The 27,605-nt window shown below is 40.8% G+C and overlaps 1 protein-coding gene across 2 annotated transcripts; it reads right to left on the bottom strand.

Moving 5' to 3' along the window:
• On the bottom strand, window positions 1-26,915 carry ret (ret proto-oncogene receptor tyrosine kinase). 2 transcript variants are annotated; one of them, XM_084735950.1, is made up of 20 exons: window positions 24,001-24,357; window positions 11,464-11,709; window positions 10,934-11,227; window positions 9,765-10,003; window positions 9,449-9,644; window positions 9,159-9,358; window positions 7,515-7,797; window positions 7,118-7,249; window positions 6,545-6,655; window positions 6,300-6,413; window positions 5,945-6,189; window positions 5,713-5,860; window positions 5,479-5,586; window positions 5,182-5,396; window positions 4,264-4,386; window positions 4,103-4,173; window positions 3,418-3,555; window positions 3,156-3,255; window positions 1,818-1,965; window positions 1-996 (listed from the first exon to the last, which is right to left on the bottom strand). In XM_084735950.1, the coding sequence occupies exons 1-20, from the start codon at window positions 24,071-24,073 to the stop codon at window positions 839-841; spliced, it is 3,342 nt and encodes a 1,113-aa protein (XP_084592076.1). In that variant the 5' UTR covers window positions 24,074-24,357; the 3' UTR covers window positions 1-838. The 2 variants fall into 2 exon arrangements, with proteins under 2 accessions (XP_084592076.1, XP_084592077.1); XM_084735951.1 differs by lacking the exons at window positions 1-996; window positions 1,818-1,965; window positions 3,156-3,255; window positions 3,418-3,555 and adding an exon at window positions 26,571-26,915 and having other exon boundaries at window positions 4,099-4,173; window positions 24,001-24,415.
• Between the last annotated feature and the right edge of the window lie 690 nt (window positions 26,916-27,605).

A 27,605-nucleotide genomic window follows, 5' to 3' on the forward strand; every position in this document is an offset into this window, starting at 1 on the left:
TACTCCACATTTTTAATGTTTATTATTAATTGGAACATAATCAAATAATAACAACATAACAATGATAACACTCATTAGTTTACATAATCGTACGTTTTCCACAAAGATTGCCATTACAGTGAATCAAAAAACTGTAGTCTGACACGGTCGACATGGTCACCATCTACATTAAGTCCCATGTCCTTTACACTGGAGTAGCACTCACTAGTTGATATTTTTCATGTAAAAAAAACAAAAAACAAATAACAAAACAAGAACAAAAGCAAGAGAACTGTTCACTGAACATGTCTGCGTTACTTTTCTTTGGCAAGAACAGTTTTGAAACATCTTGTGGGAGAAACACAAAATGGGTCTTTGACAGTCTGAGGAGCACAATCCTCTAAAGTAGAAACTTTACATTTTCAGAACAAGTTCAGCTTTTTGTCCTCTCAATCCCAGCTGTCTACAACAGGTGATGGTAAAGACGTCCCCTTTAATTCCTGGGCTGGAATAAGATCTTCACAGTCGCACATTAACAATTGGAGGCTATGTAGAAGCGGCACAGGCACTTAAAAGACATTGACACTGGCATACAATCTGGTACAATAGTCATGCAGTGGTACAACTTGGCCAACATGACCCGTGAGGTAATAATTAACATACTGAAGAGCTGAATGAAGCATGGTCTCTATTGATCCAGCCGCTTTTTGCAGCAAAAAGACTCCAGTTTTAAAATGTTGAATACCCGTGCAACAGAAATAAAAGGGAACCAACTTTAGCATCAGATTGTATATGTACAGTCTTATAGAAATATACACATCTACCAATTAGTCATCTTTTCTACAGTGTTGGTTTGTCTTTAGCTATCGAGCTTGTCCACAGCTTTTGCGGGTGAAGGCAAAGCCATCCAGTTTGCATAAACACTATCATTGGCATATCTTGTAAAGACTGGATTAGTGGCATCATGTCTGTTGAGCGGTACCGGGCTCTTCTCAGGCCAGTTCGGGTATGACATGCCTAAAAACGAGAACATATCATTTTTCTGCACTCAGTGAAAGGTAAACAGCGTGCAGACAGTAAGGCTCTCAAATCAAACTCTGTAGTGCCCGTCTCTGAAACGAGTCCTGATCTGACTCTCTGAGGTGTGAAGTTATGTCATATAATTTATTATTTATTGGAGTTTTGGTTATGTATCAAGGCTATAATGTTGCTGTAATTGTTCAGAAATGCAGATAAACAAGAAGTCAAATATGTTTTTTACTTTAAATTAATGTCACCAGAGAGTTGCATTCAAAAGCCTTACTGTTTCATCATAGATTAATAGCTACTATACATTAAAAGTCAGGAAATTTAAGACAATCTGGAATTAAAAACAACAGTGAGTGATTGATTGATTGATTGATTGAGCGAGGACCTGTTTCAAATGTTACACACTGTTTCCTCCAATGCAAACAAATAATGAAATGATGACAATGGAAATGTCATGGAGTGAAAATGGAATATCTACAAATAAAATGCAGATGAAGCATGAGTATGATGAGCAGTGCCAAATAAATAAGAATGAAGGGTATATTCAATATTTACAAATGTTTTTGATCAGCATTCATGTACATTAGAAGCAGGTCCAAATAAACCAAAAGACACAAGATCTTTTTTTTTCACTGAGCCTCTCATTTACGATGAAATGGGAGATATGTCAGCATTAATCAGCAAAAGGCATGCCTAGATCACAGTCACACACACTTGACTACGGAAAAGCCAATCACAGCTTGCCAAAAAAGAGAGCTTGTGTTGTGTGTCCTGTTTCTAAAATCTAGTAAATGCATGGGAGATTCTACCATAGAGCTTGTTTTCAATCCATGTGGAGGGGAGGGTTCGAGGGAGAGGGGCGTTATTACAGTCCACTAGTGGTGTGTCCTCTTCAGAGAGCGCGTCGTCGTACAGCAGGGCATCGGCTGGCGTGGACGCCGCCAGGTCCAGGTAATCCTGGCAAGAGCAGATAAAGGTGTGATTAGGTTAATTAGTGAGGAGAGGAGTCACAGCACGCTAAGGCAGGGTGTGCTCGGACACATGCAGTGCAGTGATGTCTACTGACAGAGATCCTGAGGAAAGTTGTGCAGATGAAGATTAGCTTTAACTTAATCTGATACAATACATGTATTGTACTTCGTTCCATCTAAATAAACTATAAATAACAAAATTTAAAGACAGGTATCAGTAGGCAACAACGCTATTTGCACCCAGGGTGTAAACCTGATTACGTAAACCCAACCAGGTACTTCTGTTGCCTAAATCTATTTGCCTAAACCCAACCAAGTTAGATGGTTGGGTTGGTTAAGTTTAGGAGAAGATCATGGTTTGTCTCCGTGGGTGTAAATAGCCACATTGTGTAAACAGGTCCAAATGGCATTGCTGCCTACAGACACCTGAGTGCAACTGAAAAAACTAGCGATCCAAAGGATAAAAAACATAAGTCAGTAAAGTCTTAGCACTGATTTCTACGTCGCCCAGGCCATGACTGCAACTCCCCTCTCCCACGGGACAGTCTTACGCCTCACCCATTCACTCACTGTATAACCACTGCCGAACGACTTTGTCACTCTTACAGATAAACTAAGGCGAGGGGTGTGAATAGCCGAATAGCTGCCATGTGCCTATTCTTACATGGGTGTAAAAAGACACTCCATAAATAAAATCACATTAAGTGACATATTGACTACCTCTATTTGATAACAGTGAAGAAGTAGCTTGCTGCAGTCTGAGATGTCTGCTGTGCAGCCCCTTGTCCTTAAATGCTCTATATTTAGCCTCATTTCAACAGCAGGAGCCTGACTGGCATGCTCTGTGATTACGCTGCCCGAGGCCACATTTTAGGATCGCTCTTCAAACGCTAATTATGGTATCTAAAGTATTTTGGAAGAGTGACAGATTATATAGTGAAGCAGTGTACATGCTGTCCAGCAGAAATGATATACTGCTCACTTTGGGCCAGATGCAAATCCGAAAGGAGTTGAACGCCAAAAACTTTAACATCTGACTGTCAGATCTCGATGATGCATCACCAGGGTTCTGTCAGAATTACGCCAGTGATGTACGGAAAGAGGCTGATTAATAACTTCTTTCCTGCGGGAGATTATGAATAACTTCTTATAATGTGTTGTATAGCTTCATCATACCCGACTTTTCACCATCATCTTTTCCAGTTCTTTGCTGATGTCTGAGAATGTCGGCCTCTTGTCAGATTCTTGTTTCCAGCATCGGAGCATGAGGTTATACCTGCAGAGGCAAAAAAAGTTTTACAGTGGGTGAAATCATTTAATCATTTAATCCCCCCAACAGTCATTTTCCATGACTCCTGGCTGTCTTAACGTGGTGCAGGGGAGTTATTGCACCCAGTAGGGTTGAGGAGGTGCTGTGGAGTAAAAGAGTGGAGCTCACATTTCCTCCGAGCAGTTCTCTGGTCTCTCCATCCTGTAGCCCGTCTTGAGCAGGTTAAAGAGGCGTTCAGGGGCGATACCTGGGTATGGGTTTCCTCCCAGTGTCACAATCTCCCACAACAACACACCAAACGACCAGCTGGAAGAAAACACAGGAGCTCATAAGAAATTTCAATAAAAGGATGAGAAGATCAATACCACTGTAGTATCTGCCTATTGAAGGCAACACTTTGTAAATTCTGCTGTTTTGGAGGCTCTTTCACATTAAAACAAAAACAAATGACAAGAGACGGGGCCGATCTGATCCAATATCGGCATCAGGGACCAATGTTGACATAAGGTATTCATCGGATCAGACTGACTTTCTGAAATTTCACAACACCATATGGTTGCCACGTGTTTTCTACTCATAAACACTACTCAGATCAGCAGGGAAGAAAAACACTTGACACGTCTATTCTGAATATTCATGTGATATAACTTATTGTGAACTGATACAGCTGGACTGAAGAACAAACACATTACAAACACTAATAAACATGCAGAAATAGTAAACTTGAACTCTCAGAAATGCAGAAATTATATGACAGTGGTATCAATCTTCTCATCTAACTCTTGTCAAGAAAGCAAAGTATTTCCCGACATGAAAAGCCATTGTTTTTACTTTAAATGATGATTGTACTCACACGTCGCTTTGCGTTGTGTAAATGTGATCAAACAAGGACTCTATTGCCATCCATTTAACAGGAATACGGCCCTGGAAAACAGAGAGACATCTTGTTAAATTTTATTTAAAAGGTTGCAGTAAATACATTAAAGTGGGGAATCTTCTGTCTCTTTTCTTCACCTTGCTCCTCTTAACATATGAGTCCTCTTCGTACACGTCTCTGGAAAGGCCAAAGTCTGAGATCTTCATCTTTCGTCCCTCAGCTACGAGGACATTTCGTGCTGCAAGGTCCCTGTGAACAAGCTGTCAGACCAAAATGCTCATTTAAAGAGACTTTCAGTGGTTTCACAACCAAAAGACATTTCGACTGCTTACAATACACAAACACAAAGTGGCTTCAGCTCATCCACTTCCTAGTGACAATTAATTTCATTGCTTAAACACAAACTGACATTTATTATTTTCAACGGATGCTTTTAATTCTTTCGATGTTTGAACTTACACTAATATTTCAAATCCTTTTAGTAATTTCATTCATATTTCAACCTCAGTCAGTGCTTACACTTAAAGGCACAGTTGGGGCTTTTTGAAATGAGGTTGTATGAGGTATTTATCAACAGTCAGTCCGAGTACCAGTGAAGGAAGCTAAGCAAAGCGCTGATGATGACAGGGTCAGCAGCAAAATGTATAAAAATTAATGATTTTGCCAGTTGAGTTTGGTTAGTTTGGAGAGCGTGATGTTTGGCTTTTATAATGGTGGTATCCCATTAGAAAAGTTTGAAAAATATAGCATGCACTTAAACTGATATTAATTGTTTTGGGTGGCTAAAATACATTTCACTGCTGACCCTTTCCTGCTTACTTTTCTCTGCCTCTCCAAACTGGAGTGTGTCGACCACCATCTACTGTAGATAATACACTGATTAACATCTTCATACAACCCCACTTCTAAACATCCTAACAATCTCCTTACACTAAAACATGAACTCCTTTCAGCTCTTCTATTTTTACTGCTATTTCATCTTCTTTCAGTGTTTGTAACAGTAACTGTCTCAAATGTTGCGGCAGCGAGAACAGTTTTTCTAGTTTATCAAATACCTTCATCTCAGCCAGGTATTGCATGCCTCTGGAGATCTGCCATGCAAAGGAGATCAGGTCACCCATGGTGAGCGCCCTGTCGTCTGGGTTCTCCAGGTAGCTGGAGTTTCGGTTGGCGTCCCTGCCCATGTAGCTCGGGCCAACTTTCCGACTCTCACGCAGGAAGTTGCGTAGCGACCCATACTTGGCGTACTCCACGATCAGATACAATGGACCTATTCAGAGAAATGCAGCACTTAGACTCCATGTGCAACACACATGCCCTGAGAGGGGATGGCAGGAGGGCCGAGGTCTTACCGTCCTGGCTGCACGCTCCATACATCTTTATGACGTGCGGATGGTTGACTTGCTTCAGTAAAGTGAATTCTGACAGCAGGTCTCGCAGCTCACTGTGGGAGGCGTTTTCTGTTGCAGAGGAAAAAAGGGGGATTATAATGATGAAACCATTCATGCCTTCAGATATTCACTCCTCATATATCACCATTACCGGCACCTCCCCAACTTGCCTGGTTTCTGTCTGGCTTGTCTTACCTTTAAGCATTTTCACAGCCACAGTGGTGTAACCAGCTTTTCCTTTCAGCCTGAATGCTGTTGCTTTAACAACTTTCCCAAACTCTCCTTCGCCTAAAGTCTTGCCAAGTACAAGGTTTTTACGAGGAAACTCCCACTTCGGATCCTCCTGTTGAAAAAACATGAATATTTTTTAACTTCTTAACTGATTCAGCATACGATCCTGAGGAAAAGGTTGAAAGAAGCAGCTTACAGGTATTTTAAAGGTGTCGGTCTCTATGGATTCCTGCGAGCCCCGGCGTACGTTGTTAGCAGGGAAGCTGATGGGATAAGCCTGAGCTGGCCTTCGGAAAGTCATTTCCGCAGAGGCAATCGGGGGCTTGGGCGAGTTCTTGTGGTACCGGTGGATGAAGTATGAGGACAGGAGGATGGAGACGATGAAGGAGAGGAGCAGAGCCGTGGCGATGATGGTCTTACACATGTCATCACATATCACCTCTGAGGGAAAGAACATTGCTGTCATTTTCAAAGAAAGCAGCAATCCATTTCTGGTTCATTCTTGAAATTAGATGAAGTAGGACCTCTTATTTCACTTAGCTACAACTCACCCTCAACATCTTCCTTCTCACAAAAGCATTTCTCAGAGAGGCAGTAACACGTCCCATAACCAGCCTGGATCCCGTTCCTCAGGCCTCGCTCATGACCTCCGATAACAGTTGCCTCTTCAGAGACAAACAAAGAGTGAACATGGTGAGCATGGCACTCTGAATGGTCTAATTAACGGATACAAAAATGTGCTTTACACGTTTTGTGCAGAACCAATCAGTGTAATGAACAGCAAGGCACGTCTTACTTGTACAGTCTTGCGGGCATATTGACGTATCTTTGCTCTCAACTGCGTCACAAAAACTATCTGGACACGTCCGCAGGTCAGGGGAGCAGGTCGAGTAATTTTCAGATATTCCTGGAATGTAAACACAAAGGGAAACCTGAGTGGGAAAACATCACCAGATGACAAACACATCTTGAAGTCTGGTTAATTTGTCCTTAAGTGAAGTCCTTAAAGGTGAAAATCGCAGGAGTTTAAACAACAATAGATCACTGCTTTGACTTTCTTTAGCCATGAAATGGTGTTGTTAATGTTAGCGCCTGTATTTATCAAGATTAAGGCCACATTTTCCATGACTCTTGTTGCTTCCTGTGGCAAAAAGGATGTTACGGAGATGGATACACATGCTGAATTTGGTCCTTTAATTTCTTCCAGTCCCACTGTTGAGGGAAACATGTGGTGGTGGTGGTCTCAGCGGTTCAAGATAAATTACTCTTGAGGTCCCATAATTACTATGAGCATGCCTCAGTGATGTTTAACTGTTACATGAGTACAAAAAACACAGTGGATGATAAGCATTCATGAAATAAAATGCACCTTTGTCATTGCCTTGCCTCCACTGACATCTCCCTGTTGTCGCCCCCAGGCCTCGGACAGACTCGCAGTCTCCTCGCCGTCTGTTTTCTGCACAGGACGGGAACTGCTGGTTCTCCTCGCTGGCCTTGTTTGCTACACAACAGTGCCAAAAACACACATAACCAAATCTTTAAAAGACATTTGGGAGAAGGGAAAAGAGTCTGCACATGTGTGCCTACGGTGGTGTTGAATTAGGTAGGAAATGAAACACAAACTGACTCCAAAATTGCAGAAAGCGATCACTGTATTTAGAGAAAACTGAACTAACTGAGGTAGGACATGAGCATGCTGTGTGCCATTTAGCAATTAAAGATTAACACATAATATATTATGATGTGAGGTGCACCTTGGCTCTCACCATCACTGTCTAGTATGATGTGGATCTGCGTGCTGGTCTCCAGCTGTGTGTGTTCCTCCTGAGCTACAACAAGGTACTGCAGGTCCTGGCACTCGGACCTGCGCAGCGCCTCTGTGTCGTTCACGTAGAGCAGTCCCCACATCTCGTCCGGGGCCTGGGTGATGCTTACGGCCGTGTAGCAGTTCTGCATGTCAGCAGACACGTTCTTATCTGGCACCTCCAGGCGGTATGCGACTCTGAAGCCATCGAACTGCTGGCAGTTTTCCACACAGACTCTGCCAACCTGAGAGGAGATGAAACATTGACAACCTGAATGACAGTGGGCGATTTAAGTGGGAGGGTGACATAATGAAAACACCTTTATAGACTCCTGTATGATGGAGATGCTGATTAATGAATTGTTGTTTTGTCACTGGGCCAGCAGGTGGCAGTCTCTCAGTATGTTTGAGAGTGAGTCAGCACTATAGTTTCTATATAGCGAATAAAATTAACACTACACAACATTTTAGAATTAAATTTTATTCTGTTATTGGAACAGGAAATCACTGCTGCATCAAAACTTTAAAGCATGTTGCACCTCTGGACTTCAGTGACATCAAGACAGGCACTGATCTACACTGGAGAGAGGTGGTATTTGATGCCCCCAGAGAGGTTTTTCAACAAGATATCCCACAAGAATTTACAGCAGCAGGCTGAACGGGAGGGGCAAGAACTTCCTCTTCAGTATATTATTTACACAACGTTGAAGTATCTGAAACCAGACCATCCCACATCCAAAAAGTTTAGGACATTTATCAAATGGAGCTAATCACATATTCATTAAGGTTAAAAAAAATCCAATGTCACTAAAAGGTGGAGCCCTGTCATAGCTTTATTAATGCAATGAGATTTGTACCAAGTGGTGCCCTGCTCAGTTCTTACTTTTATATTACCTCTATACCTACAGGTCAGGCTTATCCAGCAGAGAGCTTACTAAAAGAAAGTTACTAAAAGTATATTTGGCCTTATACTCAAACTTTTGATCAACATATACTTAATTAAAATATGACAAGGTATTGAAATATTTGTGCCTCATGTTTAAGTATACTTGGCTTGTGGTTGTGCTTATCTTTTTGGTAGTAGCCTATTAAATACATTTTCACACATATTTGTTTCTTTGGTATACTGCAAGATGTTTTATGTCATATCCTGTTTTTAAATCCTATGTATAGTCTGAAATCTCACAGTTCATTTTCAGTTTCAAAGTGGTGTTATCAATAGGTGCAGGCCAAAATGTCCCTGCCAATTAATAGTCCTACAACTATTCAAAGCAACGAAACGTGTGATGTAGCACTGACTGACACATGCACGTAAAGGTGGTGCTTCCATGTACGTCCATTTTTGAGCAGGAAAGAAACTGCAGCCTGGTCACAAATATTCTCAAATTACAGCTAAACGGTGCACTTAAATCTGTTTCTGAAAACATTTGAGATGGGCAATACGCATAAAAATTGCAGTAACAGAATCTTGATTCATATTTGATTAACACTGTTTAGTTTGATTGGTTTCAGCGTACACCTGGCATAAAAAAATCCTATTCTTTAAGACAGCACCAGGCTGAGAGCTATAGAGTTATAGCCTTGTATAGTTAGTAGTTATGAGTACCTGAGCATAAACAGAAGCTCTGCGTGTCAGTTTGAACATATTCGTGATGTTGGAGAAGTGGATGTGGACCGGTAAGATGGTGACGTTGAAGTGCAGCAACACTGTTCCCTCTAAGCCGGGGTAGGTGGTGTCATTGACCAGGTAGTCCAGCTGCAGGGTGCGATTCTCAGTCACATCCAGGTTCCTCCTCAGGACAAGCTCTAAAATCAAGGGGGGAACATGAGAATGCATCGTAGATACAACAGTGTTCATAAAAACAGATGAATTTTAGTGGCATCTGGATTACTTACGGTAGTCGTGGACGGTCTCTCGAATGCCTCCATGAGCAGCTTTCTTTTCACTGAAGGTGTCTTTTACAAAAAATGTTTCCTTTATCCACGGGTCACTATTGAGCAAAGTCCCCATAAACTTGTTGTGACTCTTGTCAATGGGATAGATGGGGGTTAGGTCCCTGTCAAAGACGAACAAAGTGCCAAAAGAGCCACCCTGAAAAAAAAGGAAAGTGAGAAATCTGAATCTTAACGTACAGAAGATCTAATTAGCCAAGACTGTACGTCTATAAAATAATCAAAACTGACCAGACCAGTGTTGTAATAGTCTTCTCACCTTTGTCCGATTGAAGCTGATGATAATATCCGCTGTGTCTGTTCCATTCACGTATGGTGCGTTATCATCCTCATCATTGACAAAAACATCCAGGGAAGTTTCCACCTTGGTGATGATCGTTTCTGTCCGGACTGTGCAAACCAGCAGGAGTCTGTAGCGTTCACTCTCCTCGCGGTCCAGCGGAGCGGTCACCACCAGCTCTGTGGTGTTCTCATTTACAGCAAATGGTGCTGGTGTGTCTGTAGATGAGAGGAACAATGAAAGTCAGGTGTGTGTGAGTCTACAGCCTCCATATGAACACAACATACAGAGTCAGAGATGGTTCAGTTGTGATTTAAACCAAACAAATAGCTTTTGCTGTACAGCTGCCACCTTGGTTACAAGTAATGGAACAATAAAGGGTCATTCCTATGCTCACAGGGTTCCATGTTCCTATGGGCCCATTGTTCCAAGGGTCCTATGCCTCCAGCTGTAGCACATAATAGGTTAGGGTTAGGAAGTAGCATAGAGCATAGGAACCTGGGAACATAGGACCCTGGAAACAGAAACCTGCGATCATAGGACCCTGAGGACACAGGAACTTGGGACTATAGAACCCCTGAAAAATGGGACCCGGAGATTTTATGACAGTGGACACTGAGAACACAGGAACCTGGGAACATAGAACCCCGGAAACATGGAACCCTGGGAACATAGGATCCTGGGGGAAAATGGGACCCTAGAGGGTAGAACCCAGAGATTTTAGGACTGTGGGAACTTAGGTCCATGGGCACTTAAGGCCCTGGGAACATAAAAGGGTCTGGGAACAAAGAATCTTGGCAACATAGGACCTGAAGAACACAGGACCCTAGATACCTAGGGCCCTGGAATATTAAGACCTTGGTGACATAGGAACATGGGAATATAGGACCCTTGGGTCATTGGATTCCAGAGATTTTGGGACCCTTGGAACATAGAACCCTGGGTATGTAGGACCCTGGGAACATCTGAGAATATATAACTGTGTGAACATAGATGCACTCCTGAACAACAGCATTTAGCTAAAATGCTAAACTAGCGTAACAGCAGCACAAGTAGAAAAGAGTCATGTTGCATTTTATTGCTTATAAATTCAACTTCTCATCTGTAAGAGAAAGAATGTGTTATTTCATTATCTCGATGTGTCCGACCTGATTCCACATCGTAAGAGATGGTGTAGTTGGGGCAGATGCCGACTCTGGTGAGACGTCGGAGTTGCCGCAGGGCCCCAGGAAACCTGTTCTCCATGATGTGGGGGTTTGAAGTGTCTCTGTGTGGGAAGCATAGTTCCTTCATATCTGTCTGTGCACACTGAGGCATCGTGGCATTGACAAAGTCCAGGGTGATCCGAATGGAGTTTTTGCTGATGCACTGGGACTTCTTGCTGAGGTTAGGTAAAACCATGGCATGCAGGAACAACTTCTTCACAGACCACGTCTTTTGAACTGATGAGGTGCACAGACAAAACAAAAACAAGAGGCCTTTTTATATCAGACGGTGCTTTTTGATGACTGAGCTCTTTTTTGCCTGTTTACAATTACATTATCATCATGAAGGCAGAAACCTCATTGGTATGCAAAGAGCATAAATGTAGAGAAACTAATTTACTCTCATGTGTAGAGGATACCTGGCACTGAAATGGGACTATACATTACCATTAAAATGTTTATACCCAACTCACATATCAAGGCAAAGTCACTCTCCTCCAGGGTTTTGTTCAAGGACAGCATTCCAGTGTTCATGTCCAGACTGAACCAGGAGTTGTAGGCTGGACGTCTGAGGGTGGTCACAGAACACAGGTAGAAATGCGGCCGCTCAGAGTCGTTGTCCAGCATGGCGTGGACCTGGAGGAGCGGCGTCCCCGCCGGCTGACCAACATACACCGTCTCAAAGTACTCATTCTGAGGGAAGTACAGCCCTGTCGCTCCTGCAAAAAAAGGAATATAACATGAAATAACCAGATGTTTGAAAACAGGCGGCCAAGTGAGTCACAGTGGGATTTGGTTATATTCTCTTTAAGGTAGACGTTGTGATGACTGAAAAATAAGGCCTGGCATCACTGCTGAGACCCGATCTTATTACAGAGCAGTTATCAGACATCTCTTTCTGGATATTTAACTGCGGGGACAATACCCACTCACAATGCTGTCTGGTCACTGAATGGAAATTAACACATACATGGAATATGACAGGTCCAGTTTTCTTCCCTCCTCTGATACGTCTTTCATCTCTCCCGGAAATTGAAAGGAGGGCTCAAATGACACTTATGCAGCTCTTTTAATGAATTTCTCACATGGTCAATAACATGTGGTTTCCGATTCTCCTTGTGTTCACCTTGAGAAGTTTAATTACAAGGGATAACATGATACGGTAGAGAAATGAATCATTACCTGCCAGAGGAGAGTGTGGGGTGTGTATGCATGCGTGTGTGTGTTGGGGTAATCCATAAAGAGCTCTAGCAGGCTGTGTATTTTACAGGAAAATGGAGATGTGAGTGTTCCTCCTGTAATTATATCCCTGTTGTGTTCCTCTTTGACGACGGTAGGCGACCATTTAGGGAACGCACTAATGTCATTAGCAGACAGCAAAACTAGATTTTCTATTTCTGTTGGTGCAGTTGAGGCCTCGGCTCTGGTTTCAGACATTGATTTAATTTTGCGGGGGTTGGATGACAGGAGGCCGAGCTGATGGATAAAATGTGGCCGTCCTTCCTGAAGGATGGAGATACACTCAGGGAGGCTGCAGAACCTTTTTATTAAACGTGTTCCAGGGACAAAAACAAACAGCAGGATACTTGTTTGTTAATCCTGCTGGGAGTCACTTCCATGACTCAGATTTTAGGGATGATTTTCATTTCCTCAATCAATCACAGCCAAATAAGAAACCAGCAGCAGCATGAACTTTATTTTGGCTGAGGTTTACGGGATCTCTTTTTCTTCAGTTTTTATAATACAGCACAGTTAGGTATATAAATCTGTTAGATGCCTCCCAAAATGGTTTTCTTATTGTACTGCTGCCAAAATAAGGATCACAACTGCTTGCTACACAATTCACTTCTGATGGATGTGTTTTCATAAACTACGTGAAGTAAACTCTGCCACAACAACATCTTCTTTCAAAAGCTGACTAAAAACAGATTTTTTCCCTCAAGCTTTTAGTTAGGAGAGTTTGTTACAATCAGTGTGGTTGTTATTGTCCGTTTAATAATAATACCTTCTTAACTGATTTCCTTTTTATTGTAATACCTTCTGGCATGTTTTTATCTCATGTTTATTTTGAAGCACGCTGGCCTACACCTGTGATATGACATCTACTAAATAAATCAACCTTTCTTGACTTAGGGGTGGATCCTTTTAAATGTTTCCGTTTTTGTTTCAAACGGTGTAATCGATGCATATAGTATTTCTACTGGTGAAATAAGGAGAATTTGTCAGTTGCTGCTTGTAAAAGCACCAGAAGGAGTGAGTCTCATTCCCAAGACGTCAAATACCAAAGTTTTGGGTTGGTAAAGCATTCAGAGTACAGCAAAGTAATGAGAAAATAAGAGGGTATGGGCAGAGGGTGAGGTCTCTGTGGATACAGGCATTGCATGCATTGTTTTCTTTTAGGAAAATCCTGCATAGTTTACCTTTGACAATATACCTGGAATGACAGGCTCAGATTGAATGCCAAGGTTGAAACTGTTTTTGGACTATTATTTCTGAGGGACTTCACCTTTTTTGACAAATCTGAAAATTAATCTAAGAAAAGAATGATTTGCAGTGATGGACGCAGGATATTGGATTGTTGCCAATTTCCAATTTGCACTTAGACCCTAAAATTCTCCAATTAATTTTGGCAGATAGCCAGTACTCATATATGCAAGCATGTTTTCCACTGAAGTCTCTCCTGTAGTGGAATTAATATATTATTATGCCCACTCTTATCATAATGGTCCAAATGGACTCAAATTACAAGGCTTTTCAAAATGCATACATTCACTAGGCAAAATAAGAAAACTACTGATGACCGGGTTTTTTTTTTGTTTGTTTGTTATTTTTCCTCTGGTGCTTGTTTTTCTTTGCTCTTTACAAATTCTTTGTAATGATCAAGATGACAGCTGTTCACAGGGCATTAAATTTCTAGTGTTAAAGAAATGAGATTTGGCTCACACTGACTGACGCTGAGCAGTCATTTCAAATAGCAGCTTCACTCTCTGTTTCGGGCACTTCACAAAATCTCCACACAGCAGACATACCTGCATCATGCACACATAATTAAAGTGTCGTCTTATCAGCGTGTAAAGCCTCTATCAGCTGATACCTGTGATGCGATGTTAGGTCATCGTGCATCCCTACTGTTTACACACAATTAAAATGAGGTTAATCCAGCTGGCTATGTTTGTTTCCATCTGTTTGAGTTGAATCTGGGATGTTATCAAGCATCACATCAAGCAGTAGACTATAGAGGCATTAAAAAAGATAATCTAAAGTTTCCCCTTACGGTATGTGAAGCAAAAAAAACTGCATGGAGTAAATCTACTAATATTCTTTGGAGCGCTGTATGTACTGATCCTACGGTCGTAGCCACACCCATGGGACAGACAAAGACTAATAATTCAATGACACACACCTCTGATGCTTATGAAAAGCCAATTCAAGTTCAAAGTATTGTTGTTTTTCTTATGTAATAGGCTGTGGAGGGGAGAAACCAAATGCTATAACATGGTATAGCACATTTTGGTGCTGTGAAAACACTAAATGTAACTCTCAGCAGCACATGCACTCTGAATTTGCTGGAGGTAACTTCAAGAACAATATACAGGAGCTGTGAGATCAAACTAACAGAGTTGGATGGTTTTATCTGAGGAAAAACAGGAAGCAGTCCATCCAGCCTGTGTCCATCTCCAGCTGTGTACTTAAAATCACCATTAGAGGGAGCCATTATCTTACTGACACAAGCACAAAAAGAGTGGAAAACAGCAGCTTAATCATCATCAGAGCAAATTATTACACTAATGCCTGTACTGATTTGATAATATGCTAAACACCCTGGATATATTTGTATATTTAATGAGCTAAAACACTTACTTTCCACAGCCCTTTATTGGATAAATAAAGAAAATTACTTTAATGTACAGATATCTTACACATGACAAGCTCATGAATCAAAAAGAGCAGATGACAGCAGCTCTAGAAATAAAACTAGAGGGGACCAACGTGTTAACCAGTGGGAGCTGAACACATTTACGAATGCCGGCCTTGGCTCGAAGTCACGGCGGCTGGACCCCACGCAACACAATTTGTTTATATCATTCAAAATTCAATTTCTTTCCAGGACTGAAGCCAACAGAAAGCAAGCAGTTTATATCAAAACTAATTAATTGAATGGATCAAGCAGGCCTCTCTTAGCAAATGGCATCTTTGGTCTGTGAAGCCATGATGAGGCCTTTCCAAAAGCATGACTCATTACCTTCCCTAAATGATGCACAAGCATGACGGAAATAGATATACTAATGACGTTTCACCTCTTATGATCATGCACGGGTAATGATTTTAAAAATGAAAGATGCTGTGCAGATTTTATTTCAGTTCTTTTCATATTTAGATATAGAAATGGACAATAAGCTGTTTGTGGAAGAGCCCTGACCTCCCATAACTCAAAGTGTGTAAACATTGCCATCATAAACGGACCTTTTACAGCCTACAAACACCTATAAAACTGATGCTGAGCTGCCACACACACCGTCATTTCTTCAAAAGCTGTAGTAAGTAATTTTGCAAACAAAGCCAGTGTTTGAACAGGAGGACTCTTGTAGCAATCCGTATTTACAATAGATATCATGTACTGCTGAGTGGATAGCGAAATTGAACTTGTACATCGCCTGTTTGGTGAAAAACATCACTGGAAACCCCTCTCAATCATCTGTGCACGTACACTCTTCCTGGTAGCCTTTCACGATTGCAGTTTCCTCAAGTTAATTATGGTGTGTCCGTTTTGTCTCATATTTTAACTGTGGAAGGACAAAAAGGACACAAGCTCATCACAAAATCTGAAACCATGCGTTCAGTCAGCCACAGACCACAGCGTGTCTAAGACTGGTCAGAGCTGATAGGGTAGGACGCCCTCTCCGTCGTCCCAGACAAAGACAGGAACTCAATTAGCTCAATGCGTGCTTCGGCTGAAAGATTTACCAGCTATGAGCTCATGTGCTACATTACTGATCCACCTCTGTGAATCTCCTTCAAAGGGTGGGCTGCACCAACAAGGACTCATTTTTAAACCAGATTAAACCATTCTTTAAGTTTAATTTATGTTGTAACAAAATTTTAAACTAGTTTAAAATAAAGAAAGATTTAATTTAAACCTCTCTTTAAGCCAATTTAGTTTTTACTCTAAACCTAGATTAAATTTGATTCTGTTGCACCAAAACTTTAAGCTCCAATTTAAAATGTGACCCAGTATTAACTCTGAACCTTGGAGATTTAACTTTTAAAATAGCTGCCTTAAATAATCAAGTTCCTTGAAGTTAAGGGACAGACTCAACCCAATTGAGCTTTACAATGCACATATATCTTTCTTTCACTCTAGTTGATTCCAGTCCACTCCAGATTCTCTGCTGAACCATCATATGACATCATAAACATCAACATCATATAAACATTGTTTTCTTACTCTTAACTTTATAGCTAGCTTGCTGACAATAAAACAGGAAATACAGAGCAGCCCTTTTATACTTGCTGCATCACAACAACATTCAAATATTGAGCAAGCAAGCATCAACTAATCTGTCAATTCTTGTTTCAATTAATTGATTAGTTGTTTGGCCTATTTAATGTTAGAAAATTATAAAATAAAAAATCTTGATCATAGTTTCCCAAAGCCCAAAATTATGTCCTCAAATATCTTGTTTTGTGCACAAGCCAAACACTTTCAGTTTATTGTCATAAAAGATTAAAGAAAAGTCAAAATAGTTGGTGATTGATTTGTTGACAGCTATCCAATTGCAACTCTACTAGTTTTGCTAAACTCTAATTAGAAATAATCTTAGATTAGATTCATCTTTAAAAAACGTGGATCTCCCACCCAAACGTCCTCGCTGAACATCCTTGTCAACAACAGCGTGGCAGACGAGGAGAAGTGACCCAGCCCGACTCCTGTATGATTCATTCGCTCGCTAATCTTCCTCGTAGACTGGAGCTCCTGTGGTGAGAGCTCAGCCCGCGGTGCCCTTTCTCTCCCAAGGTCAACGTGTGCTGCATCTGTCCCTGGTAACGACCCATTGGAAAGGCCGTGTATCTGGCAGCAGACCAATCAATAACCGTACTAATCAACAGTGATGCTGATTGTTTTCCACTGATGAGGCAGACGAGGAGAAAGGCTGATGGCTGCATGTGTGCAATCATCTCCGTTGCACATAATATGGATCCACTTGTTTAGCCGCATGGCCACAGAAATATTACATCTACTGTACAGGTTTAATTTCACAGCCAGCTCCATAATTTAGTCCATCAGTAACCACATTTTCAAATAATCCATCATCTATTACAAAGGAGCTGTATCCAGCTGCATTATGGAGCATTTCACCCACCTATATCATGGTGATATAAACACAATAAATATCATAATCACTCTGAAACCTATCATGATTACTCTGCTTCCAGAGATGTAACAGTTATGGGAATGGTTCTCTTCAAGGATTCAATTAACTAAAAAGCTGCACATTGAGCTATAATTCCACTTATGAGAGCCATTATTGATCATAATGTTGTGAAATCTCTCCCTCTTGGTTTCCTGTGCCAGGATGCATGATCGCTTCATCATATCTTACTGGATCCAGGACCTGGATTTAATATAGTCCCGATTGTGAGGCTTTCAGTCTCTAAACAATGAGGTGTAATAAGCAAAGAAAGTCATTTCCTGTTATGATGACACAGTCATCAAACTTTTCATCAGAGTAACATGATATCTGATCTCAGTTTGGGCTCAGGCTCCAGGTAGATTACTCAGTTTACTGTGATGCATACCGTAACATAATAATCAATTACCCCATAGTGTAATCCAATTAGCCCTCAGAGAATACAAGAGCTGAGATCCAATGAACCGTGTTCATCAGTCATCAAGAAATCTAATAGAACATCTCCTGAGGGATTAGCTGCAAGTACAAATTCAGTTTAAGAATTCCTGTGGGAATGACAGTGGCATCAAAAATTGAACACGTGGTACATCATAAAGCTCCAGACTGAGATTGACGCAGTAGTCATTAGACTGCTTTGATAAAACATCTCTATGCTCATTACAGTGCTGGTAAAAAGCCATTAGATTCACTGACATGTGCCCAAGTGGGCAAAGACATTAGCTGCCCGTGGCAAAATACAGTAAAGCCATTTTTATTTGCATAAATAGCTCACTGACACAGTTTCATGAAGGTTACAGCTTACTAGATGACTGATTAAGAGAATCAAGGGCTTTCTGACCTATGGTCAGTTTAAAATCTGCAGAGGCCTTCAGCACTCAGGTGTCTGTAGCCAACGCTATTTGCACCCACCTTGGTGTAATTAGCAGCATGGCAGAGACAAACTGTTCTTTTCCTAAATCTAGCCAAACTCTGTATGACAACTGAAACTTAAAAAAGTGAAGTGATAAACTGAGTCTAAAAGTCAACAATGACTTCAACTTTCACACAGAACTGAAACCACAGTCTCCAGGGTCAAGACTGTGATGAACAAATTCATCCACTAAAACTAAAGCTGAACTAAAACTTCTTCTCCACAGTGATTTTGTTGCTAAACCAGGGGAGTTGGGTGTAAACAGCCAAATCACTGCTGTGTGATTATTCTCACCCTGCTGCAACCACAGCATCCCAACAAGCATTGACCAGAGGCAAGACCCTTCACAGCTTGCAAAAGAGCCCACAGTCATGCTAGCAGATGTGTGTGCTCTGTGAGGCTGTACATGTGCACACAGTGCTTTGTGCAAATGCTAACACCACTAACATTATGATAATATGCTCACAATGACAACACAAACACTGTGATGTGTAGCAGGTTTAATATTTAATAAACACAATGCACAGCTGAGGCTGAGGGGACTGTCATTAGTGTTGCAGGTATTTGGTCACAAACCAAAGAATGGGGACTAAAATGTTCTGATGGTGCCTGATAAAAAGTCAGGGGATCATTTTAAATCACCAGGATTCAGCCTCTTGTGGCCATTAAAGTTTCTGCAAAATTTCAAGGCAATCCATCCAATGGTTGAAAAAAAAAAAAAAGCGTAAGAGAGATTTCCATGTCTTGTTCAATAACATAAAATACTTCAGTAAATACACCATTTGTGAATTTTGAAGCTTTTCTATGTCTTAAAAAGGAGGTTGCTGGGAGCATTAAACATCATCACGCTGAACACTAGTAAGTCAGTGATTTTTACCTCTGACTATTGCATTTATGCTTCAGAAATCATCAAAAGTGGTGTTCATTTGTGAAGATCTGCTAAACTTTTGTCCTCCACAGATCTTATTTTATGCATAAACCATAAGCCAATGAAAAATGATAACTCCCTGCTTGGCCTACAAAAATATGTACATCCACACTCAGCACTCTATACCTACCTTAGACAAACTGCATATGAACATATTTCCACTCTGCACTGTAACAATGCCATGTGTAGCATTATAGCATCATTAAATCTTTTCCACTTTAATTCTGAGGTGTCAGTAAACTAAACTAAAAAGAAATTACCAGTACTATTAGTGTCTGACTGCTCATTACAGTGTCTCACCCCATCAGGTGTCACAGTGGATCTGATGGATTACAGTATGGAAACAAAGGGAGGGACGCTGCTTGATGGCAGAGGATGGAGGACGCTGGTCTTCCAAGCACAAATGGAAGTGAAGCTTTCAGAGTTTCCTGTACTGGCGGGTAGTGGTAGCAGTGAAAGGCCGGTGGAAAAATAATTTCCAACGTGTTTGCCCACTTCAGTAAAGTGAAGGATCAAACAAATGGACACAGAGGGATGCCAGGGTGGGGCTGGATGGAGGAGGAAGAGGGGCATGTAGCAACAGCAAGCAATTTAACGAGGTTTGATTGAGGTTTGAATTTTGAGAAATGCGGCAAATCTGTCCCTGCAATTGTTTGTTTTTGTCACAGTAATTAGAATAATTCTGCAAATTAATTATCATGTTAAAAGCTACACTTAACACCTTAAAATTGCTAAATACTACGTTCACCCACACCAGTTCTGCAGCGTCCAATGACCACGTGGAATCAAATGAGCTTGTTCTTTGTTTCATTCATTGTTGTAAATGATGGGTCAAACACAGCGTGCACCGCTAGGCGACTGGAAAATAACTTGTCAAGACCCATGTGAAACGAGAGGACTAAATGCCCTGAGGGCGAAATTTCAATCAATGTCTCCTTGTCCTTTCACCACAGCAAATTAGATTCTACCCGTGCATGAGAGGGAAGTGTGACCCTGAACTGACTAGAGGATCAGGCGGGGAGCTTTGACAGGTAGGAGCAGCATCCATGCAACGCCAGCCACAGTAGAAGCAACAGCCGAGAGTTAGAGGCTGGAGCCTGGGACTGAGACTCTCAGCAATGCAAGTAATAATGAAGTAGTTGGCGTTCCTCCATCAGACATGATATTTCAAAAACCACTGGTCCAGTTTGGGATGATGCATTTTTTGCCAACATTTTGGTGATTAAAATTTGCATAAGCTGGCAAAAGAAGGAGCAATAATTGAGAGTCAAAATGTCAAAACTTTGAAAGGCTGAAACTGCTGCATCACTGCTTTGATCCTGATAAAACCTGGAGGGATAATGCAACTTTTTACTGTCTGTCCAAGTAGGAATTAGCATGGTCACTGTTGCTCATTAACTTCTTTTTTATTTCCTTGTCAAAAAATGAAAATGCATTTGTAGCCCAGTGTCCTTTCAGAGGCTGGGAGGGTGGGGGGTGAGACTGGTGGGGGAAAGCTTGGGCCAGATGGTTGTGGTTTTATACCACATGGTGAGACATGTGTTGTACGCCACACTCTTTTTAAAAATCAATAACCAAACACCAAAAACAAGACATGTAATCAAGTGATTTCTTCTTGCTTGTAACAGCTTTCAGAGAAAACCACAGACTTTAAGTTTTTTCTTGCTAAGACTCAAAGAGAAGAAGTTCTGTTCACACAATTTAATATAAAAGATAAACTCTGCAGCAAACAGCTTGTCTTATGATGTTTTCCAATTATACTAAAAGAGACGTAGTGACAGCAAGAGTAGAAAATTGACAAGATTTACAATGCATCCCATAGTATAGGCAGCATGAGACAGAAGCTTTACTAAATCATATAATGTAATCAGGAGCTAAATCAAATAGCAGCATGTACTGTAACAAATGAGATTTATTGGTCTGGTCCTTCTCAAAAGCTAAAGATGCTGATGAAAATGACCGTTCTAATGTAAGGGGAAGGAGGAGCAGCTAAAGAGGCTGCAAACATGGCCTCCTCTGGGGTCATCGCTGGAGATGACTTCTTGGTTAAGGTTTCAAAGGTCAGAGGGCGAAGCAGGGTCAAAGCTACAGTAGCAAGGTCAGGGTGGAAGATAAACGGATCGATGCTTTTATGTGAAAACATCTGCGGTTCTTCATGAGGAAGTGATGGATTACACAGATGTGTGTGTTAAGAGGATTTGGTTAATTTCAATAAAGGTTTTTCGCCAGGTTTAGTAGGCGTGTTTACCCTTGCAAAGCTCCTCCATGAGCCTTCGTCATTTCTTTAAACTAGTCTAGATCTCATCAGGGCCATTAAAAAGGAATCAAGCTAAAGTAATTTCAAAAGCTAGATGCACACCAAAGTCCAGATGTCAAAAGTTCAAATGACCAACCAGAAGATTTCAAAACATGATTGCAAGAAAACATTTTTATATCCAAACTGCAACCAACTCCATAATCTCTAACTATAAACAAAACAGCGCCCCAACCTCCAGTTCACCCTAATTTATGTCTTGAACTTCTTTACTTCTCCTATTTAACTCTCTTCGTAAGTGCAGCCACATTTAAAAATGCTGATTACTCTTATACTGAACTCTGATTGCCAATTTCCTTTGTTTGATTACCTCAGCAAGAAAAACTAATCAGTAACCTGTAACCTGGAACAGTGACGATGGGAATTACCAAACAAGTAAGGCAGCCATTCCTTAGTCTCCAACAAATAAAAATGACTTGAAAACTTGAGGTCATGTGATACAAAAAGTGCATTGCAACATGATTAGCCGCTGACACATTTAATAACTGTTTGTGTAATGGAGGAAATGGTCATATTACCAATGATGTCAGCAGACAAAGCCATCAGTTTCACTATAACATACAGCAAAATCAATCTGATGTGTCATTTTGAGAGCAGTTAAGCTCCGACCTGCAATCCGAATGGTGTGTGCACTTGTATAACAGGCGATATTTTCCTAAAGAAAACAAACAGCCAGTGTTTGCCCAGAGATAGGAGCAGCTGCTGCACACCTGCCCGCGGCTCGCTGCTTCTCCTCTCTGAACAAGTGTAGGTCTTTTGTTGCAACAAACAGGCAGGTGAGGGTGTAGATTTCAGCACCCATTTAATTACCATCACGTCCTTGACATATGAAATCGAACTAGACCAACTGCGTTCGTCTATAAATATCAGGAGAAACGCCTGCTTCAGGGACGGTGCACGCAGAACAAAGCAGGGCTGAGATGTAGATGTACGTAGGCTGTGTGATGATGGGAGCAGCTACTCTGAGTGTGATGTGGATCTCCCAGCCCCTGTGCACTGAGAGCTACACTGTCTGTCACGGTGAAAAATAGCCAGAGAACATTACATACAACTGTGGCACCTTAAAATTTTCATTAATCATTTTAACAACTCTGCAGGAAACTGCTCCCATGGGCGATTACGTAGGTCTGTAGTTTATTATGAGCCCACTTTTGCAGACATGAAATAGCACTGACCCATTCACATGAAAATTAACACCTTTTTCACAGCTTAATTTTACAAAAAAACAATGCTGATAATCTCACTTTTACACCCTACATTTATTATACCATATTATTTATTAAATTATTATAACTGGTTAATCGTTTAGTCAATAAAATGACCCAAAAAAGGTGAAAAATGCTCAGCACAATTTCTGAGAAGCCAAAGAAATGTCTTAAAATGCTTCTTTTGTCCAAAACTCAAAGCTTCTTCATTTACTATCATAACTGCAGCAAATCCTAACGTCTAAGAAGCTGGAACCAGCAAATATTTGACATTTTTGATTAAAAAAGTGACTGAAATGATTAATGAATTATCAAAATAGTTGACAAATAATTTTCCTGGATTGCAGCTGATGAAAGCATGATAGTAACCTCTGTTAAGGCTAGTCGTAAGTCCAAAAACAAATTCAGGAATTCCACACAATGGCCTATATTTGTCCAAGCATCACATCTGACATACACACGGCTGCACACTCCTGAGCTATGAGAGAGCCACTTTAAATATAGACTGCATGTGAGGACAGTGTTGGTACAGTTGGGCTGTGGGATTGTGAATGGGATTATAATATTATGATATATGGCTGGATTCATTTGACTCCAGGTTCCAGTGTGCCATACCACACATAACAACCAGCGCACAATGCAAGGATCATTTTCTGCAGGGAGAAACACTGCTGGCATTGTGTCCCTGCCATTTCAGATACTTCTTGGAAAAAAAGCCTTAAAACTCACTTAGCTTCCAAAATGTTGCAATTTAGCAAAGCAATTTCGCTTCACGCACAAGCAGCCAATTTTCATGTGTATTTGTCAGTTGACTTCAGGTCCACTGGCTCTGAAATCCTCTCCTCTCTGCATTTCTCTTCATTTTCTCTACTCTACTGTTTTTTAAAACTTGACTGTCAGTCTTGCAGGGAATCATAAATTTTGTGAATTTAAAGAGCATGCCAAACCTAAAATATGTTGTTCCCTGCTGTGCTCTTGCTGCAAGTAATTGCCTTTCTGGCTGACAGGAGATGAAGAAGATGATTTAAACAAAAAACTGATGCTTTCAAGATTAACAGATAATGTCCCAAACAGGACAGAGGACAGAGGAAGTGTAGAAAAAATATGATTATCTTAATTATTAGCATTTCCACATATTTTATTTTTTTACATAAATATTCCTGCAGCATTTATTAAAACTGTTTCTAACTTCATTGGGTCCCTTCAGCATGAGTGTAACAGAAAAGCTGATGATGAATCTTACCGTCCAGCAGCAGCAGCAACAGCAGCAGCACCACAGCGATGTTTCCCCGAGAGAAACCACAACTTGACCCCATATTCGCGAACCATAAGAGAAAGTTTCTGAATGAAAACGATCTGCAAAAAAAAAGTTCCTTTAACGGACGAATTTAAAAAAGAAAAAAAAAAGAATCAAGCCGATGAAATAAAATGAAAGCGCTGAATAAACCAGTGTGAGTCCCTCCTGTGCGCAGCCAGATGAAGTCCTCAGTGTCCCACAGACGGGCTGCTGTGAGCGGGCGGCTCCACTGGCTGCTGCTGGGCTGACTGGCTGGATGACTGGCTGGATGACTGGCTGGCTGACCAGGGGGAGGAGGAGGAGGCTCACTGCTTCACTTCTCACTGCCCCGCTGCTTCCGCAGCAGCAGGCAGCTCAGCATCTACAGGAAATTTAAGAGCATAATTTAACAGCAGGTCAGTCATCTCATTAACACTCAGCGGGGGAAAAATTATTAGCAATCATCATTAAATGTGTAATGGTGCATTTTAAAGGTACAGGCACTGTTTTAAAAACAGGGTATCAGGTCTGTTTATTTTTAATCACTGCTTACTTGTAATCATTTATGTATGAATTTTATTCTGAAATCACATATTAGCCACTAGCACCAGTGACATTTATATATTCACTTAAGTGGATTCAAACACTTTTTAAGTTTCATTTGAGAAGATTTAAAACATACCATGCAGGATTTTCCTAAAAACAAACAATGTATAAATTCATGAAATAAACTAAAAATAATTCTGCTCAATCATCACTTATGGCCCCTAGAAGTTTGTGGTGGTGTCTGTATTTGCAGAGATCCTGCCCTCTGTCTGTATTTTCCTACTGTCTCATTATTTTGCTGAGTACAGGAAACAGGCTGCTTTGTCACGCCCCCTCAGCATCTCTTACTTTAATTCAGGGGTCCCAAACTCAAATTAGCTTGGGGCCACTGCTGGTGGTGTCATTTCTTAGGGGCGGCACTTCGGTGTTCAACTACAGCAAGAAAGTACAATGTTTCTGAAAATATACTTTTTGAATTTCTATTGCTAACATGCTTTCATCATACTTAACAAACAGCAGTTTCTATAATTTTTTTTAGACATTAGTTAGCAATGCTTTGGACACAAACTCTTCTGTCATGTCAAAATGGTCTGTATGATCCCTGATGAAAAGAGCCAGCTGAATTTTATCTGTTTTCTCTCTGCTTTCGTCAGTGCAGAATTGTGTTTTTTTAATACTTTTTATTGACTGACTAATTTCATCTGTGCATATACTTTGCTCACGGGGCTGCCAACTCATATGTGTGATACTGTCAAAGAACATATTTTTGTGAAGTGAAAAAACAAGCAAACCAAAATATATAAACATCAGCATTTATGTTTGTAGAATTGTGTTTTCATTACAGCTATATATGCAGGGGGTGTTTAAAATGTTATGAAACAATGAGAAAAAATAATGAAATAAAACAAAACAATTTTGCGGGCGGATAATCATATTTTGGACACCATATCGCGGGTCACGTGTAATGCTGTTTGAGACTCTGCACAAAACCCTTTTCTAATATGTGCTTAACATTGTGAGGCGATTGACGTTTGTTTAGGTTTTAGTAGTTGTTCTCTGCAAATGTGCTTGGGTAGTTTTATGTAAAAAAAAAAAACCCTATTTGTTTAGGTTTAGGAGAAGTGTTTGGGTGAAAATAAGTGTCATATTACGTAAGTTAGTGAAACATATCGCAAGATGAAAGCCACATGATGCATGTAACATTACATATCTTCAAACTTTTGATCACATTTTGGTTTCAGACGGGACACTAACACTGGTTTCCTGGGTGAAAGTCCTGTGTTTGTTTGACCCATCCATGCAGACGCTGTTTATTCTTGCTGTTTATACTTTGTCAAAAGCCCGGTGTGTATCACACAGACATGGATGGGTACCTTGTGCATCTGTATGAGTCGCAGAAGGTCATGACGAAACATCAGTATTTGACGACCTGTGAATGAGACTCAACCTTTAGGTCAGTAACCACATGTTAGCAAGTCCTACCAGTGGTGAGATAGCAGGGTTTTTTGGCTAAAGATGAACCACAAAATAATACTTTAAAGGTCAAATATGTAGGATCTGTCAATTATTGTTTGTAAACATAACAGAGTTTAATGTTGAGTCTCATTCCCAGTTTGTCAAATACCAACATTTTGGTTGGTAAAGCATCCCAAAAACAGCAAAATAATGAGAAAATATGAAAAAACAGGCAGAAGGCAGGGTCTCTGACAAAGACAACATCACATGTGATAACTGAGAGGGATTATGTTTATGAGTCACTGTTTTTTTTTTAAGGGAAATCCTGCCTATTAGGCCTTTAAGTGCCAGAACAAAATCAGCTATTATTTGTAAGACCAGCTGTGTGACTTTGGTCAAGCTCTGTGGGACCTTTCCCCTCTCAGGTCTTGGGTGTGAGTCTGAGGCTGAAGGCCTATAGTGCGGGATCTCTCTGTGACTGGATAGTGTGGAGTGATGCATTGCTGTAGCCTCGGGGCAGGACACCAGTCACTCACACAGCAATCGCTCTCCAATCAATGTCTCTGCATGGAACAAAAACACTGGAGCTCACTGGGCTGCAGACAGGACGGCAGGGCTTCTCTGGTCTGGAGCGTCAGCAACTTTTCACCAAGTGAAAACAACAAACAAGAAAACATAATACCACCACTGTTAAGTCTGTCTTTGGTTCACAGTTTGTCTCATTTGTGTCAACTGAACTAAAAGAAAAAGGTGTGTCCTTCAGTTCATGACTGAAGCAAAGTTAGGAATTCAAAATAAACAAAACCACAGAGACGTCGGCTCTCCTACATGCTTGGAAGGGGCGGTGGAGAAGAGGTGTTTGCAGTTTGCAAGCTAGATGGTGCTAAATCCTGCACAGTGGTCCTTTAACACATTATATGGTCGGTTTATACTAAAATGCATACCATATAATGCTTGAATTATGCTGACTGGAACCTGCTGCTGTTATACTGAAAAATAAATGTGTATTGGCTATAATGTTTGTGTTTTTTCTGAGTCTAAAACACACAACACTGATTTAAAGGAGTCATTCTCAACAACTTGACACTTAATTTCCTTGATCTTCCTTGTTTGAACCAATCCCACAGTGTCCAACAACGTCGTGGGAGAGAACCTTGAAGAGCAAACTGCAGTGTGCAAAATGTGTAGGTCAAAAATTACAGACAGAGACGCAACAACTTCCAACCTCTATGACTCGTTTAGGACTTGACTTGGGACTTGCGTGCAAAGACTTGAGACTTACTCGTGACGTGTAAAACAATGGCTTGGTCGCACCTCTGCTAGTTTGTCTTTTTCGTATATTTGACTGAATTGTGATTAAATGTTTATTTCCTTTGTGTGTGATGTTGTTATGTATATGTTCACACTTACTTTTGTTGGTCAAACTGCTGCGTCTTGTTTGTTTGGGCCTTTTTTGTGACCTGGTCACATGATGAGTTTTTAAATTCAGCACCTGCTCTCATTGCATTTAATTGCCTGATGAAGACTGTCTGAGTTGAAATTTGTTAGTCTGTCCATCAGTTAATAAAGGA

Source organism: Lutjanus erythropterus, chromosome 14, assembly GCF_056507025.1.
Source record: "Lutjanus erythropterus isolate fLutEry1 chromosome 14, fLutEry1.hap2, whole genome shotgun sequence".
In the NCBI taxonomy this organism is placed as follows: domain Eukaryota; kingdom Metazoa; phylum Chordata; class Actinopteri; order Lutjaniformes; family Lutjanidae; genus Lutjanus; species Lutjanus erythropterus.

Coding starts and splice junctions, on each gene's coding strand:
- ret (XM_084735950.1), bottom strand. CDS start 24,073: ATGGGGTCAAGTTGTGGTTTCTCTCGGGGAAACATCGCTGTGGTGCTG. Junction 7,798..9,158: donor GAGCTTCTGTTTATGCTCAG/GTACTCATAACT, acceptor ATCTCCTCTCAG/GTTGGCAGAGTCTGTGTGGA. Junction 997..1,817: donor GATTGAAAACAAGCTCTATG/GTAGAATCTCCC, acceptor TCTCGTTTTTAG/GCATGTCATACCCGAACTGG.